At 35.4% G+C, this 19,323-nt stretch overlaps 1 protein-coding gene across 5 annotated transcripts in view; it reads left to right on the plus strand.

Annotated features, from left to right (window-relative positions):
• The window catches only part of DYM (dymeclin), a 590,636-nt gene that overhangs the window by 140,438 nt on the left and 430,875 nt on the right, over positions 1-19,323 (plus strand). For 3 of the 5 annotated variants that reach the window (XM_051969632.1, XM_051969635.1, XM_051969634.1), the window contains one exon: positions 17,577-17,702. The exons of the other annotated variants lie outside the window; for them this stretch is intronic. In XM_051969632.1, coding sequence (XP_051825592.1) covers positions 17,577-17,702 — 126 coding nt within the window. The remainder of the gene's footprint in view (positions 1-17,576; positions 17,703-19,323) is intronic. 5 annotated transcript variants of the gene reach the window in all.

Genomic DNA, 19,323 nt, shown 5'->3' on the forward strand with positions numbered 1-19,323 from the left:
AACAAAAGGTTTTGCAACTGTCAATGCTGAAAAATTACCCATGCATATGTCTTGTAAATAAAAAACTATAAGAAAAAAAGAAATATGGATCAAGAACTGTAATAAGAGGGTCAGGAACTGTGCACTTTGATTTCAGTCATTGATTCTTGAGTACATATTTGGGATATTTCCCAAATCTTTCTAGGCAGCTATTCTTGGTGTATTATATAGTTGCCAGCATGTAATATTTGCCATCAGCAGATGTGTTTGGGACTGAATCCAAGAGGAATGATTATGTTTTTTTTCTAGCTTTTGTACTTTATGTTCTGAAACTGATAACCAGATACTTCTGAGGGTTCAAAATTTAATAGTCTCAGCACTAAAACTTTATTTTTTTATTTTTTTATTTTTTGCATTATTGATGGGTAGTCCTGACATGGCATAGACAGAATCCAAGTTCAGTGGAATTTAAAATTAATGAATAATTTTTTTGGCTGCCAACCTTAATTAGGAAATATGCTCTGAAATGTAATTTTATAAAACTTTGCATAAAAAAGAATTGATATTTAGTAATTATAATATTCCCACCAGAGCAACCAAGGTGTTAGTTGATAGATTTTGCACTTCAACCCTTGTCAATATTGAATGAACATGTGTGGTATTTGCTGTTTTGAAATAATACTTGCAGTAGCTAAGTAGGTCCCTGAAAAACTCAAAACTTTCCCAGATGTTCTTGAGCTTTACTGGGTAGTGAGTATCATAGAGGATCTGAAGATGTTTCCATTTTTTCTATGCCTTAAGTGGATATTACCAAAAGTTGATAAAATTTTGGAAAATTTCATGATTCTGGTTACATTGTATTATTACCTGTCCTAGGTCACATACAGGTCAGTGGTAGAAAGAAATTACACGTTTCTCATATTAAGAAACTATGTCATCAGATTTATGTCAGTCAGCAGGCCCTATGCTAACCGGATGGGGAAGGGAGGCAGAATTTACAAAGACATAAAAGCAAACAATCCCTTCCCTCAAAGATTTTGTAGTTTTATGAGGAGACAACATGTACACATATAACAGAATATTCAGAAAAATGCTAGATAGTTCAAGGGCAAATAGGCGGCTTAGTAGATAAAATACCAGATCTAGAGTCAGAAGCACTCATCTTGCTGAGTTCAAATCTGGCTTCAGACACTTAGTCAGCTGTGTGATCCTGGCCAAATCATGTAACCCTCTTTGCCTCAGATTCCTTATCTGTAAAATAAGTTGGAGAAGGCGGCAAACCATTCCAATATCTCTGCCAAGAAAATGTTAAATGAGGTCATGAAGCATCAGATTAGATTGAAAAGTGACTGTAAAACATTTAAAGAAAAGTTGAAAAGCACCAGCAGTTGGGATTCAGTTCAGGCATTGTATAGAAGAACACATTTGATCTGAGCCTTGGGGGGGAAATGGGCTTCTAAAAAACTAAGAAGAGGAAGAGAGTACATGGGGACTACCCTAGGTGAAGGCATGCAGATGCAGTGCTTTGTGATAAAAAACCAAAGCCTCAATTTCATCAGATAACAGAGAGCATGAAGGAGAGTCCTGTATAATAAGACTGTAAAAATAGGTTGGAACCAAGTTGTACCAGTTATATTGGATCCTAGAGTTAATAAATAAAGCATCATTGAAGTTGATTGAGCAGTGGGAGGCAAGTCAGATTTGCACTTAAAGACAAGTGCACTTTTGGCAGTTTTGTGGAGGATGCATTGAAGAGGGGAACAGGCAAGACAGAACTAAGAAACTGTTATAGTAGTCTGGAAAGTTAGTAGGCTATGAGTAGAGAGACAGAAGGTAACTGATTGGATATTTGGGGTGCAGGGAGTTAGGAGTTGAGGTTGACATCAAATTTGTGATCTTGAGTGACTAGAGGAATCCTGATGTCATTGACTGAGATAGGAGCATTTTTAGGGGATGAGTGGATTTACATGGACCAAAATGTTACCCAGACTCCAGTTTTATTGTTGGATAAACTATAAAGCTCACAGGTGATAGGGTGTTTACACAGGTGTATCTGGCCACCTAGCCAATAGTGGTTGTCTGCAGAAGTTTTTTTTTAATACCAGAAAAATTAAATTTGATAAATATTAAGATTTTTTCTTTGTTCAATCAACAGATATTTATTAAGAACATACTTTGCTATGTTGTGGAGGTACAAAGACAAAAATAAGATAGTCCCTGCCCTTCAGTTTGTATTCTTTCAGTGAGAAAACAGAGGTTAAATGCCATGCATGGGGTTGCTTGTCATTATATGTCACAGGTAGGAATTGAACCTAGTCCTGATTTACTTGGAGGCTAACTCTCTATTTGCTGTGCTCCCACTGTTCTAAGATTTTGCGGGGTATTCTGTGTATAATGTTTAGGCAAATGACTTTGAGAAACAGTGTGAAGAGAGGTAGGAAAGATAACCAGCAGAATTTCTGGTGTCCCAAAGTCCAGAGAGTAATAAGTATCCAAGGGGAGTGGGTAATCAGTAGTGTCTGAGGCTACAGCAAAGTCAAAAAGGAGAGAGAGTGAGAGAAGGCCATTATATTTGTCAGTTAGGAAGTCATTGGTTTCATTTGAGCATTGAAATTGGAAGCTAGATTATGGAGAATTAAGAGTAGTAAATCAGAGGAGAGGAAAAGGAAACAATTTTTGCAGCTTTCCCCCTAGGAATATGGTAGTAAAAGGGAAGAAAAAGTATGATAGTTTCATAGTCTAGTGAGGGGTGTATGTACGTGCGTGCATGCATGTGTGTGTGTGTGTGTGTGTGTGTGTGTGTGTGTGTGTGTGTGTGTTTGGATGGAATATGTTGAGGAAAGTGGTATTTTTGTAGGTTATATAGAAATCAATAGATAGAGATTGAAGATTAAAGAGAGAAAGGGATGGGATTACTGTTGTTATAGTCTACTAGAAATAAAAGTATGAAATCAAGGGTTGCATAATTTATAGGAGGCCGTCAATCCTAGATGCTTTCTAGCATTAAAATTGTGTTATGCTACTGTGAGATGTAGAAACCAAAGAAAGAATGCTTTAAAAAAAAAAAAAACAACTTGTAAAATTATGTCATAGTGTTGATATCATGAATGGTATAGTAGATAAGAGTGTTGGACCTGAACTCAGGAAGACTTGTCTTCCTGAGTTCAAATCTATCGTTAGACAGTTCCTAGCTGTCTATGTATATCACTTAACCCTGTTTGCCTCAGTTTCCTCATCTGTAAAATGAGCTGGAGAAGGAAATGGTAAACTATTCCAGTATCTTTGTCAAAAAATTCCCAAATGGGGGACATGACTGAATAACAAAATTTTGCAGAGTTCATGTCAAATATGTTTTATATACAGGACATTCCACTAATCTTAGTGGAGTTTTATTTTCATTTATTTATTTTGATTGTAGCTTTTTATTCACAAAACTTATGCATGGGTAATTTTTCAACACGACCTTTGCAAAACCTTCTGTTCCAAATTTTCCCCTCTTCATCCCTACCCTCTCCCCTAGATGGCAGGTATTCCAATATATGTTAAATTATATGTTAAATCCAATGTATGTATACATATCCATACAGCTGTAGAAGAAAAATCGGATCTAGAAAGAAAAAAAACCTGAGAAGGAAAACAAAAATGCAAGCAAAAAACAACACAGAGTGAAAATGATATGTTGTGGTACCACTTAATTCCCACCATATTCTCCCTGGGTGTAGATGGTGTCTTCATTACTGAACAATTGGAACTGGTCTGAATCAATTCATTGTTGAAGAGAGCCATGTCCATCAGAATTGATCATCCTAATGTTTTGTTGTCATGTACAATGATCTCCTGGTTCTGCTCCATTCACTCAGTATCAGTTCATGTAAGTTTCTCCAGGCCTCTCTGAAATCATTCTTACAGAATAATAATTTTCCATAACATTCATATGCCATAATTTATTCAGCCATTCTCCAATTGATGGGCATCCATTCAGTTTCTAGTTTCTAGCTACTATGAAAAGGGCTGCCACAAACATTTTTGCACATGTGGATCTCCTTTCCTCCTTTAAGATCTCTTTGGGATATAAGCCTAGTAGTAACACTTCTGGGTCAAAGGCTATGCATAATTTAATAAGTTTTTGAGCATACTTCCAAATTACTCTCCAGAATGGTTGGATTCATTCACAACAATGTATCAGTGTCCCAGTTTTCCCACATCCCCTCCATCATTCATCATTATCTTTTCCTGTTATTTTAGCCAATCTGAGAGATGTGTAGTTGTATCTCAGAGTTATCTTAATTTGCATTTCTCTGATCAATAGTGATTTGGAGCACCTTTTCATATGACTAGAAATAGTTTCAATTTCTTCATCTGAAAATTGTCTGTTCATATCCTTTGACCATTTATCAATTGGAGAATGGCTTGATATCTTATAAATTTGAGTCAATTCTCTATATATTTTGGAAAGGAGTCCTTTATCAGAACTTCTGAATGTAAAAAAATGTTTTCTCAGTTTATTGCTTTCCTTCTAATCTTGTCTGCATTAGTTTTGATTGTACAAAAAATTTTTCACTTAATATAATCTAAATTATCTATTTTGTGATCAATAATGATCTCTAGTTCTTTGGTCACAAATTCCTTCCTCCTCCACAGGCCTGTTCTTCTAACTTATTTATAATATCATTCTTTATGCCTAGATTATGAACTCATTTTGACCTTATCTTGGTATACAGTGTTAAGTGTGGGTCAATGCCTAGTTTCTGCCATACTAGTTTTTAATTTTCACAACAGTTTTTGTCAAATAGTGAATTCTCATCCCCAAAGCTGGGGTCTTTGGGTTTTTCAAACACTAGGTTGCTATAGTTATTGACTATTTTGTCCTATGAACCTAACCTATTCCAATGATCAACTAGTCTCTTTCTTAGCTAGTACCAAATAATTTTGGTGATCGCTGCTTTATAATATAGTTTTATATCTGATATAGCTAGACCCCCTTCATTTGATTTTTTTTCATTAATTCCCTTGAAATTCTTGACCTTTTGTTCTTTCATATGAATTTTGCTGTTATTTTTTCTAGGTCAGTAAAATAGTTTCTTGGGAATCTGATTGGTATAGCACTAAATAAATAGAGTAGTTTAGGTAGTATTGTCATCTTTGCTATATTTGCTCGACCTCTCCAAGAGCATTTATATTTTTCCAATTATTTAGATCTGACTTTATTTTGTGGAAAGTGTTTTGTAGTTTTGCTCATATAATTCCTCATTTTCCCTTGGCAGATAGATTCCCAAATATTTTATACTATCGGCAGTTATTTTAAATGGAATTTCTCTTTGTATTTCTTGCTGTTCAATCTTGTTAGTGAAGTATAAACATGCTAATGATTTACGTGGATTTATTTTGTACCCTGAAACTTTGCTAAAGTTGTAGATTATTTCTAATAGCTTTTTAGATGATTCTCTGGGTTCTCTAAGTATAGCATCATATCATTTGCAAAGAGTGGTAATTTGGTTTCCTCATTACCTACTCTAATTCCTTTAACTCATTTTCATCTTTTATTGCCAAAGCTAGTATTTCTTGTACAATATTGAATAATAATGGTGATAGTTGGCAACCTTGTTTCACCCCTGATCTTATTGGGAACAGTTCCAGTTTATCCCCATTACATATGCTATTACTGATGGTTTTAAATAGATGCTACATTTCTTTTAAGGAAAAGAACATTTATTCCTATGTTTGCTGGTGTTTTTAATAGGAATGGGTTTTAGATTTTATCAAATGCTTTTTCTGCATCTATTAAGCTAATTATATGGTTTTTGTTAATTTGGTTATTGATATAGTCAATTATGTTAATAGTTTTCCTAATATTAAACCAGCCCTGTATCAGGAATACAATATAAATTCTATTTGGTCATAGTATATTATCTTAGGATGATTTTTTGTAATCTCTTTGCTAATATTTTATTTAAGATTTTTGCATCAATATTCATTAGGGAGATTCATCTATAGTTTTCTTTCTCTGTTTTTGTCCTACCTGGTTTAGGTATCAGTACCATGTCTGTGTCATAAAAGGAATTTGGTAGGAATTCTTCATTCCATATTTTTTCAAATAGTTTACATAGTATTGGACTTAATTGTTCTTTAAATGTTTAGTAGAATTCACATGTAAATCCATCTCATCCTGGGGATTTTTTCTTAGGGAGTTGATTAATAGCTTGTTCTATTTCTTTTTCTGAAATAGGACTATTCAAGTAATTTACTTCCTCTGTTAATCTGGGCAGTCTATATTTTTATAGACATTCCTCCATTTCACTTAGGTTATCAAATTTATTGGCATAAAGTTGGACAAAGTAATTCCTAATTATTTCTCTAATTTCTTCTTCATTGGTGGAAAGTTTTCCCTTTTCATTTTTAAGACTAACAATTCGATTTTCCTCTTTCCTTTTTCTAATTAAATTTACTAAAGGTTTTTCTATTTTGTTAGTTTTTTCATAAAACCAACTCTTAGTTTTATTTATTAATTCAGTAGTTTTTTTAGCTTCATTTTTATTAATCTCTCCTTTTATTTTTAGCATTTTAAGTTTGGTATTTGATTGGAGTTTTAAAATTTGCTCTTTTTCTAGATTTTTTAGGTTGTAAGCCCAATTCAAATTTCCCTTTATTACTGCTTTGACTGCATTCCATAAATTTTGGTATGTTGTTTCATTACTGTTATTCTCTTGGATGAAATTATTAATTGTGTTTATAATTTGCTGTTTCACCCATTCATTCTTTAGGATGAGATTATTTAGTTTCCAATTATTTTTTTGGTCTGTTTTCCTCTGGCTTTTTATTGAATGTAACTTACTTTGCATTGTGATCTGAAAAGGATGCATTTACTATTTCTGCCTTTCTGCATTTGAATTTGAGGTTTTTTATGTCCTTATATATGGTCAGTTTTTGTATAGGTTCCATGAACTGCTGAGAAGAAAGTGCACCCCTTTCTGTCTCCATTTTTCTCCAAAGATCTATCATACCTAACTTTTCTAGTATTCTTTTTAAGTTCTTTAAGTTCTTTCTTATTTATTTTGTGGTTTGATTTATCTAGTTCTGAGAGTACAAAGTTGAGATCTCCTTTATTATAGTTTTGCTGTCTATTTCTTCTTGTAGCTCTCTTAAATTCTCCTTTAGGAATTTCCATGCGATAACACTTGCTGCATATATATTTAATATTGATTATTGCTTCATTATCTATGATACCCTTTAGCAAGATATAGTTTGCTTTATTATCTCTTTTAATTAGATCAATTTTTGCTTTTGCTTAATCTAAGATCAGGATGGCTTTTTTTTTTTCCCAACTTTCTCTTTTTTTTTTTTTTTTTTTTTTTTAATACTTCATTTGGAGCATAATAGATTCTGCTCTAGCCTTTTATCTTTACTTTATATGTATCAATCTTCTTTATAATGTGGGATTCTGGCTTTTAATCCAGTCTGCTATCCACTTCAGCTTTATGGGAGAGTTCACCCCATTCACATTTACAGTTAAAATGACTATTTTTGTATTTATTTCCTGTCATCTTCTTATCCCCAGATTATACTTTTTCTTTTCCCCTTTCCTTCCTCCCAGTATTTAACTTATGAGCTCCACTTGTCTCAAGCAGCCCTCCCCCTTTAGAATCCCTACCCCTTTTCTACGCCTTTCCCCTACTATTTATGTTTTCCCTTCTATTTAGCCTGCCCCTTCCCTTTTCACCTTTCTTCTCCCTCTTCAATAAGGTGAGAGAAGTTTCTTGTACCAAATATGGCTAATATTTTCTCTTTGAGCCAAATCTGAGGAGAGTAAGATTCACACAATGTTCATCCCCCTCCCTTTTTTCCCTCAAGTGAATAGGGTTGGGTTTTTTTTTTTTTTTTTTGGCCTCTTTGTGAAATGTAATCTCCCTCATTTTACCTCCACTTTTCCCTTTTTCTGGTACTACCCCCTTTCTACCTCTAATTCCTTTTTTTATATTATAACAGTAAAATCAAATTATACATGCATTCTCTGTATACCCATAACAGAAATACAGTTCTCAAGAGTTCTTTTTATCTTTTTATTTTTCTCTTGAGTCCTATATTTGGAGGTCAATTTTTTTGTTTAACTTTGGTCTTTTCATCAGAAATACATGGAATTTACCTGTTTCATTGAATGCCCATCTTCTTCCCTAGAAGAAAATGCTCAGTTTAACATCATAGTTTATTCTTGTCTGCTTTCCAAGTTCCTTTGCCTTTGGGATATCAGATTCCAGGTCCTTTAAGGTGGAAGCTGCTAGATCCTGGGTAATCCTTATTATGGCTCCTCTGTATTTGAGTGATTTTTTTTTTGGCTGCTTATAATATTTTTTCCTTGGTGTGATCGTTTTGAAATTTAACCCTGATATTCCTTGGAGTTTTAATTTTGGGATCTCTTTCAGGATGTTTGGTAATTCTTCTCTTTGATAATTTCCTGAAAAAATAGGCTCTTTTTTTTATCATGTTTTTCAGGGAGTCCAATAATCCTTAGATTATCTCTCCTAGATCTATTTTCCAATTCACTTGTTTTCCCAAGTAGGCATTTTACTTTTTCTTTCTATTTTTTCCTTTTTTTTGTTTTGCTTTACTGATTTTTGATATCTCATTGAGTCATTCATTTCCATTTGTTCAATTCTGATTTTTAGTGGATTATTTTCTTCATTTAATTTTTAAACTTATTTTTGTACTTGTTCAATTTTTAAATGTTTTGTTCTGTGGAATTTTTTTCCATTTCATAAATTCTGTTTTTAAGGGAAAAGTATAATCTAGGGATAAGAAGATGGCAGGAAATACAAAAATAGTAATTTTAACTGTAAATGTGAGTGGGGTACACTCTCCCATAAAGCTGAAGTGGATAGCAGATTGGATTAAAAGTCAGAATCCCACATTATATTGTTCACAAGAAACACATATAAAGCAGAGTGATACATATAGAGTAAAGATAAAAGGTATTTTCTTTTACCATTCCACAAATTGTTTTTTAGGGAGTTGTTTTCTTTTTCCACTTTATCAAATCTATTTTTTAATGTGTTATATGCCTTTTCTAAATTCTCTTGCGGAGTTTTCCTTTCCTTTTGCCATTATTCTTCTAGCTCTTTTTTGAGATCCTTTTTAATTTCTTCTAGGAGAGCCTTGTGTGGTAGGGATCAGGTTATATCACCCTTTGGGGCTTTATATGGAGACAATCAGCTTTTAGTCATCTCAGGGTTTGAAATCTGTTCTTCTCTTTCACCATAGAAGCTGTCTGTAGTTAGAACTCACTTTGCCTTTTTATTCATTTTTTAAAAAATGTTGGGATCTGTTTTTGTGGCTAGGAAGGTTTTCCAAGTTTCCTCTGCAGGCACTGCTGTGCTGGATCAGCTGCTGTGCTGGATCAGTGCTAACTCACTCCCGGTGCTGAGTGGGTGTGGCCAGATCCCGTGAAATCCTGGTGTTTCAAGGTTCATTATTTACCTTTTGTGTTTGTGTTGGATGTTTTATATCTTCTCTGCTGATCTACTGGCTTGCAACACTGTGATACAATCCTCCCCGTAGATTCTCCATCACAGGGAGTCTGCATCGCCCCACAGAGACCACACCCACTCTGGGTCTGCACAGCATGGCCTGGCATCAAGCCCCTGGCCTCCCTCCATGTCCAACCAAAACAGACCTCTTCTGGCGCTCTTCAAAATTATCTTGTCCTGTTAATTTGCTGCACTCCCAATATTTGTGAATTTTGTAGGTCTAGAACTAATTCACACACTGATTTTGGTAATTAGTTGAGGGTCCAGAGAGAAGTTCAGAAAGAAGCCTCTGTCTTCTCCACCATCTTATCTCCACCGTTGATCAGGCTATCAGGAATGTCTTCACATCCAGATAGCTTTTTCTAGTATAAATATCAAAGAACATTTCCCTGATAATCCCACTTTTGTCTCAAAAGGATTGGAGATAATAGGTAGAATAGAATAATTATACACCGTCAAAGGAGTGCTCAGGTGGTTCAAAGTGCAGGCACCATAAAAAGACATTAAGCATTGGGTACAGAGGATGATATGAAGAGTGGAGATAATAGTTAATCTTAAATGAGTTTGATCTCCTTTAAAAAAAAGCCTGAGCCTTTTCAGTTTTATTAGGGAAGGCTTTTACCCAATTAGTACAGGTTTCAACAAAAACCAAAAGCAACTTGAAACCGCTGAGAGGAGGGGACATGTGTAAAATTTATCTGCCAAAACTATCCTGGGTGTCTACCCCTTCTCCAGATGGGCTTCATGAAGGGAGGTGGGCGACGGTTTAAAAGCCCTCTCAGGCTTTACTTGGGCACAATCTGGGCAGGCCTGACAGACTTGTTTAATTGTTTGTCCTAGCTTGTGACCAGTGAAAATAGGTTTCCCAAGTGAGTGCGACGGGTGCAAGAGCTGCATTCCCAAATTAACTAATTAGAGACATCTTCAGGTACAAAGAAAAAACATTTATTTAATCCCTGCAAAGAGAAACCCAGACACACTTGGGAGCCATCTCAACTCCTGCCATGTGCTGCTGGAACCTGGCCAGCTTCCGGCTTGTCCAGAACTTAAAAGCAAAAGACCACAAGCAACTGAATCGGCAAGCCTTGATACCTTGGCTTGACAAGTGAATCCCCCTCTAGTGTTTTTACAAAACACCTAACAGAAACCTTTTTAGATCCATGGAAAGCTTACAATAATTTTAGAATTTGTCCTGCCTACTTAATGGGGAATCTTTTTGTTTGTTTATTTATTTTTTTACTATCAAAAATGCCTTTTCTTTCCATTAAGCTCCAAGAGCATGAAAGCCATATTTGGAGTCAGTATAGATATTCATTCTCATTCCGTTCTCCAATTCTAAAACTTTGTGAGGACAAAAATTCTCTGAACCTGGAGGAGGGTTAGAACCTCCAATGGTTGATCTAGAATGAACTTAGAGGCTTCTTCAATTAGAAGGGCTATGGTAGCCATTGTTCTTAGGCAGGGGGGGGTCCTCTGTCCAAAGATATAAAGTTTCTTTGAGAAGTAAACAAGGGGTATGGGATAAGATTCCAGAGACTGAGTCCATACCCTTGGGACCTAACAATGCCTTCCATCAATGTACAGTGTAAAAGGCTTTAGGATCAGCTTAGCTTTCAGGGTCTTAAATCCTCAGCCTGATCGGGGCCTCCTTTCGAGGGGAATTGTGTCAGGGCTTTGTATAGAATCACAGAGGGGCTTGGCACTAACTAAAGTTAGGTATAAAAGCCAGGCATGCCCAGGAAAGTACACAGCTGTTTCTTTGAGGAAGGTTCAGAGAGTGATTAACAAACTGATAGACAATGTTTGGCCTTTAGAGAAAGAAACTTCATAGGCCTGGGTAGAGGAGGAGAGCTGCAAATTAGGGATTTCTATGGCTGCAGCCAGAGAAGCCTCTTAATGGGGCTGCAGATCAAGATATCATCTCCATCCTGTATAGCCAGGGTCTGTCCAAATATGTGGGGGCTATCTCTATCTTATAGTCATGACTGCCTGTATTAATTAGTGGGGGTTATATTCTCCTGGATTTGTTCCTTCAAAGGCAAAATGAAATTGTGAATCTTTTTGGAAAGCATCTTTAAAATCTAAGATAGAAAACCATTTTGTCCCCTAGGATATCTGGTATTGGGGTCCTGGCTCCTACTGACCATTTGATCTGATTATAGAAACTTAGTATAAGAGGAAAAAGCAGAGACATGATTATAATAGTATTAAAATAGTATTAAAAACAGGTCCTTCAAGCTTCAGATTGAGAGCACATACATGACAGGATAAAGCATGCTTAGCTGTGTTTAACAACCAGTCATGCAGTAATAATTCTACCTCATAGCCAGGCTCAGGAATAATCAGGAAACCAAGAAATAGAACTGGGAAACTGAGGCAGAAGGATCCCATCTTGTGCAGAGGCTAAGGTTGTCTTCCCACCTCTTGTCCATATAAGACATCCACTTATGACAGTTCAGGAAGGCATTCCTCTGAGTAACAACATTTTTCTCGAATGGTGGGTTACTGACTTAATGATCAGATTCAAATCTCCTTTAAAAGAATATCCGTTACAGTTCCAAGAGATTTTATCTCAAATAGCATATTCTACTAATTGCAGTTTAGGGCTATATACATTATTTTAAAAGTTTATCAGGAATTACATAGGAGATTTTGTTTTTTAACATGTTTTATATGTTTAAACTTATCCTGGTGCAAAGAATCAATCATTAAACAAGCTTATAGATGCTTAGTAAATACATTCTTTAACAACTATAAATACTAAACAGACTCATTTCTCAGGGCTGATGACCTTGCTTAGCCTGATGACTTCAGAAAAACTGGCAAGCTTATAAATTAAGGGATCTTGACAGACTCCAGAGAAAGGGCTGAGTTTGCTGTTGCCCATTCCAAATATTCTTAGTGTTGTCATGGGCTGGGTTATTTGATACCCCCTCTCACTCTGTGCTGGGAGAAAAGGTGTTACACACCTCATACTTGGAGGTGAACTGATAAAGCTCTCACCTCATCCCTCTTGTTCCACACACATTGATTACCAATTTTAGGTTTAACATGATGGAAATAATTCCAAATAACTTAGTTAACAATTTTAGAATTTTCCTGATAGCCAAATAGTCTTGCAATAATTTCTATTTCCTTAAATAAGTTTGCTTTTGTTTTAGGAGAAAACAAGAGAATTCTTAAAATTGAGGTAGAACAGATTTTAAAATTGACTTTAGTTAATGAGATTTCTTAAATTCTGATTAAATGTGCTAGACAAATGGAATGACCATTGTTATTTCCATTTCATAAAAATTATTTCTCTCTTGTGAGCCAGGAAAAGGGTTAAGGTTCCAGTTACTGACAGAGCCCTCAGAAGTCTGATTCTAGATGATTCAAAAGAAAGCTGTTTGTTACCAGTCTTTAAAGTAGTAGGACCTGCTTTTCTGCTTTCCTAAAATTCTCAAACTCTTAAATTTTCTGTTACATATCCCTTTAGTTGGCTTTGATTAGAATTCCTTTTAAACTATTTTTACTATTACATCTCAAATAACAAATTAGAAATAATTTATCTCAACATTGGCATTGTATATTGGTCACATCTAAAAACCCCAAAAGTTAACAAATATGAAGCAATTATATCCATTTTATTCATACAGCATGTTTTATGCTAAGCATTTTTGCAATTGTGATCTTCATAATAAAAATTATTATTATTTATCTTTACAAATCAGAAAACTGGGCAGAGATAAAATAATTTGCCATGAATTACATAGCTGACACAGCTGATACAGAGAAAACCAAATGCAGAGGTCGACTGGCTTTCACATCTCACATTGCCATGCCGGGTGCCACCAAGTACCCAGATTCTTCCCAGGCAGTTGCTAGATAGAACCTGTCGTAGGCTGGGATGACTGGTACCAGGATATCCCTTTGATAGTAATTTTAGATGCCAGGGCTCAGGGAATGCTGACTATGGAGCTTGACATTCACTCCATCTCCATTCCTTTAAGCTGGATTGGGGAGGTATGTAGGCAAGACTATGTGGGGTCTCCATATTTTGCTGCTTCCACTATTTCTACAGGTGAGGCAGAATTTGAGTTTCCCTATAGTTCCCTAGCATTCTTTTTTCTTAATCTATTCTGAGATGAGAGGAGTTAGAAATGGGCTTGGGCTATTATCTATCTTGTTAGCAATCCCCACAATTGATATACACACTGGACTCTGGGGAGTGGAGTGAATAAGGTCCCTTAATACCTTCTGGAGTGCTCTCCAAAAGGAGCAGAAGGGGATTCCTAACAAGATAGGAATCAAGGAAGTGTTAACAAAAAGTTGCTATTTACCTAGTTTGTTTTTTTTCTTTTCTTTCAGAAGGGGGTAAATTCCTGGAATTATCCCCAATATTTCAAGAATTTTTTCTTGCAATCTTAAAATGACTAATCGCCAAACTTCTTAACTTCTTAAAACTAAGAGGCTATTTTAATTTTAATTAACTAATTTTATTTCTATAGCCCCCATCTTGGCTAGACCTGAGGTCCACAGGAAAAAGTTAGATTTTTTCCCTTTTAAGGTGGGAATCAAGGATATTGAGAAATCTTTCCCAGCATTCTAACTACAGCATGGAAGATTTTTCTTTTTGGTTTCATTTTAAATCTTTTCAGGTAACAAAATCTAGCTCACAGAACAAAATGACATTCTGCAGAGACACAGATACAGACAAAAATGGCATGAAAGTGGATTGTCCCATCTTTGCCAAAAGCCATTCTATAGTACTTTGTCTCCTCTGGTGTCCTAGAGAGGATGAAAAGGTGGCAAAGATTCTCTAAAAACTTTGCCAAAAATTGTAAGAATTTCCAAGTCTAGGTGTCCCTAGTTAAAGCAAACTTGCTAAGTGTGGAGCTCATGATGATTCAGAAAAACTTCTCCTAGTTGTTTGGGGTGTCACAGCTATAGGATTTAAGGAGAAAAAAAAAATGGGAGGTTTACCTTGATAAGGAGGGAATCAAGCCAGGTGAGGCCAGACTCTCCCCATATTGGGCCACCCAATGTTGAAGTTGTAAAGGAACTCCAAAAGGTTGGGTGTCACAGACAAGTGTCAAGAAGTGACTCAAAAGAATTTGCTGGCTTGAACCTATATCCAAGTCAAGGGGCAATTTATTGTAATTGTAATGCTAATTGAGCAGGCTAAGCTCCAAAAGAATTTAGCAAAGGACCATGAGAAAGGAGGGGCATTTATCCAGTTCTTCATGTTATTGATATGCTAATTTTATAGTCTAGAGGTAGAACTGAGGAGTGATTTCAGGAATTTGGTTATCATTGACCAGCAGATCTAAGATTATCCTAAGACTAGAAGACTTTAGAATCTTTGACAGACAAGATTGTCAGAACAATAGCATTCTAAGGTTAGGAAGTTTAAGATCACTAATATATCTTCCCTAAAGTCTAAGGGAAGAAATATATATTCTTAGGCCACAAGACTTTTACAATCATTGATGGACGGGTTGTTAGAACAGAAGCACTCTTAAGATCAAGGAACCTTAAAATTATTGCTATATTTCCCTTTAGAGAAGCTATACCATGTCACCTGGATTCTTTTAAATTTCAACTAAAAGCCTACTCTTCACAGGAAATCCTTCTATATTCTTGTTATTTACAGTGTCTGTAATTATTATTATTTCTTACTTATTAATTATCTCCTACTTATTCTATCTGTAACTTGATGTGTATATATTTGTTTGCTGCAGGAGGTGATCTTCCTAAGGATTGTCTTTTGCTGGCACTTAATGGGTACTTAATAAATGTTTATTGATTGATTGAATAAAAGTTTCTACTAGAAAGGCATGGGAGGGATAAGTTATAAAGGTTTTTAAATGCAAAATAGAAAATTTTTTTTATTTGATTCTGGTGGTAAAACCTGGACAGGAAATAGTATAATTAATTTCTTAAGCAGTCTTTTTAAAAGCCTTAATGATTGGGTAGCATCTTATAATCCAGGGTAATTTTTTTTGTAGCATATACCTAGGGAAAGAGGACATTGAGGTATTTTGTATGTGATGCAGTTAGTCTTGATAAAACAAATATTAGAGGTGTTTGAGAAATGGCTTTATTTAGTAATTATCATCTTTAAAAATCATTGGGGTTTTTTAAAATTGTTTTTTATCTTTTGACTTCAATTTATTTTTTGCTTTTAAGTAGTAAAGTTGTAAAAGTGGAATAGAGTAGAATTTCTATAAATATTAGAATGGATTCCCAAAGCTCAATTTCCCTTATTGATGAGGTATAGATATGGAGTACCTAAATGAAATTAGGGTTTAATTGAGGTCTAGTGGCAGGTTCAGAGTACAGGGAGTCAAATAGAGTTTCCCTGCAACCCCTTTGGATTCGGCGCAAGGATACTCATTAAATGAAGTCTAGTAGCAGCTTGAGTTCCCAATAAAAGCATTTATTGGCCCAAAAAGCTAGATTGATAAAACAGGTTTATTATGGGATTTGGAAGTAAGGAAGGAAATAGGTGAAGGTAGAAATAAGAAGGGCGCCGAACAGAGGGTCCAGTGGACAGAGGGTTCTGACATGGCTAGCACGTTTGAGACCTCTTCAAAGAGAGGGTCCCAGCTTGGTCCCCATTTATAATGGGAGATTTAGCTAGAGGGGCTTATGGGTGTAGCCCCAAAGTTGGCTCAGATCCGGGTTTGGGTGGGACAAGTCTGTATCTTCTATTGGAATTCAAAGGGATCAGGATTTGTGAATCAAAAGGTCCTTAGCTGATAATTACATTAACTAGGAGGGGTTGGGAATCAGAAAGAAAGGAATCTTAAAGGGACTACACCCACATAATTACTAATGTAAAAAACAAAATAACTTATCAAGAACTCAACTGACTCACTGATAAATACAGGAAGGATTTATTTTACATGCAAGAATAAGTGTCTAGGTTAGTAGACCCACTTTTGGAATCACAAAGGCAGTGTTTTATTTCTTGTCCTGAAGATCAGTCCCTCCTCCTATTCTCCATTGATTGAGTGTTACTGAAATTACCGAATGTGAGTCTTCATCTCTCATTATGTAGACAGTCCCTCCCCTAGAGAATTTACTTTTTTTAGAGAGAAGACCAAGGGCATGGCAAAAGTCCAAAGGATTCTTTTTTTCCCTCAAAAAATCTGAGACCATCACCCTTGCTTTCAAAAGATAGGCTCTAATCCCCAAGGTACTTAGATTCTTATGGAGCCAAAGTTCAAAGGGCTTCTTTTCTAAAATCCCTGCCCCAATTATTCTTTGTCCTTGTGGGGTTCAGTTTTCTAATTTGTTTCATTTTTCCAAATTAATTTTCCTAATTCTATGGAAACCTGCTAAGTTCTACCCATTTCTCACACTAATATAGGGAAAGGAATTTTGAACCTATAAAAAACGTTGAGGCAGAAAACATCTCAACAATATTAGGGTCTCCAGGTTGATGTCAGGCGCAGGATGAAAGAATTCACAAACTATCTCCAAGTTAAGGGGCAACAATTTATTATACTGCTTATAAAAGTCTGAATCCAGAGGAATTTAGCAAAGAGCCAGAAACAAGAAGATAATTTCTAGGAATGAGAAACAAAAATCAGATTTAAATCACTGATATGCTAATTTTATGGCTTAAAGGTACAATTGAGTAATAGTAGGGGTGGGGTTACACCCTTCATTGAGTTCTTTGGTTTTTTGAAGAATATTGAATGGAGGTGGAACAGCTCCCGTCATTAAATTCTATGGCTTACTATGATTGTTCTCCCACAGCCAGTGTTTGTAGCACTCTCGAGGCTTGGTAGCCTTAGGATTTCTCAGAAATTGCTACATTCTCCCCAGGAGCTACATTTATCAAAATAATGAATGAGGTAATTGAAACCTATGTAATAATTAAAAGCTGGAAAAAGATTTTAATCTTTTTCTTTGTTGATTTTCAGATTTATCAAATATCAAATTTATCAAATATTTATGAATAGAAAAAAGTTTCAAATTTGACATTGGCATTTTCTTCAGTTTTTTAAATGTCCAATTCATTTTAGAAATCAGAAATAGCTTAATACTTCAAAATGATAACTATCTTGTTATCTCTTTTCTCCACAGAGATATAACATATGGAATATCACTAGAGGCTGTGTCAACACTGGTTGTTTTCCTTTCCTGCCAACTCTTCCATAAGGAAATTTTGAGACAGAGCATAAGCCACAAATACCTGATGCATGGGCAGTGGTATGTTTCAGTCTTGAAGAGCTTTTCTTAGAATTTTTTTTTATGCTTTCTATTGTGTAAATCCTTTTCTCAATAACTGCAGATCCCTGGTTATACATTTTCACTCAGGCCTGCCACTCTCATATCTATCTTAATAATTCAAAGCCAAATTGATCATTCTCTTTAAACTAGATCTTCTTTCTGCCTTTGTCATATTGGTCAGTGGTATTATTGTATTCTCTGATTATTCTTATCCCAAATCTTTGACGATATTTTGATGTGTGTTTTTGTATGCAAACATTCACACATATATTTATATGTGTGTTCATATATATACAACATATACATATACATATGTATATACACATATATATTTATCATTTCCCCTGCTTGAAGACTGGTCCTGTTTAATCTCCTCTCATTAAATCCCTTGATTACTTCAGGATTTTATTTCTACTGTGACAGTGACTCACTTGACTTTAGTTCATGTCCTGACAGAGAATGTTTGTAAAAATTTGTTAGTATTATGTTGCTGTAGTCATAATAACGAAGTGCTAGAATTGGAATGGGAGATCCCCTCAAGTCGGAGGTGCAGGTCCTATGCAAAAGAAATTGCAAACCCAAAATCTGTGTGGCAAAAAGGAATTTATTGGCACAGAGAAGTCAGCTTGCTAGGAAGACAGACTTCTTAGTGGGCAAGGAATATAGCAAAGGTCAGTTACACTGAGAAGAAGATATCTTAATAGTGGGCAAGGCCTTGTTTAGGATGTCTTCAAAGATTCTGGATTAAGAGTTGTCTTTTATTATCTGTCTGAGGCTCTGGCTTCAATTCAAAATTGAATGAGATTCTCTCAGTGTTGACAGTGCCCCAGGGCCTAGATACCCAATTGAAAAAAGATTATTTATCTTGGGAGTTTGAGGTACTGGAAGTGGTTCTGGACTAATCTTCAACTCAATAGAGGGTGCAACCAGGTCCCTGGCCATGATCTCCAACTGAATGAGACCACTTAACTGGCTTCCCTGAAGAGTGGGCCTCTTTCAGAGGAGAGTTTTGGACAGTTTCAGGGTTCGTCCCCATCATTTCCCTTCAAAAGATTTCAAGTTTACATCAATAACACAATTTTAAGAACTAAAGATGTTAGTGAAGTACAATTGAAATCAGATGAAGATCACTGATACAGAGTCGATAGTTTTAACAAACATTTTTGTGACTCACAACAGTAGAAGGAGAAAAATTACTAGCAGAGATAGTTTTAGTCTGTACTCTTCATACCTGAAGTGTTAAGTTTTCTAAATAATTTAATTAGGAGCTAAGAATTGGGAGCAGTGAAGTAGCAATGAACAATAGGAAAGTAGGAACTTCATCCTTATGGATACTAGCTCAGCAAGAGGCTGAAAAGGGTGAGTAAGAAGTAGTTAAATAGTCAGTTTTTGTTGACGCAAAGAAATGAGAAATTTTTTTACAGAGATTAAGGAAATATGTAACTTCTCTTCTTGTCTCCAAAATTAAATAGAAAAGAAAAAGTTAAAAAAAACAAGGAAAATTCATTCATGTAGAAGAAAGTAGCATGACATAGTAGAATTAGAGAAAGTGAGCTTTAAATCCTGTCATACCACTCATTACCAGGGACTTTGGGTGAGC

This window comes from Antechinus flavipes, chromosome 1, assembly GCF_016432865.1.
Source record: "Antechinus flavipes isolate AdamAnt ecotype Samford, QLD, Australia chromosome 1, AdamAnt_v2, whole genome shotgun sequence".
Taxonomy (NCBI): domain Eukaryota; kingdom Metazoa; phylum Chordata; class Mammalia; order Dasyuromorphia; family Dasyuridae; genus Antechinus; species Antechinus flavipes.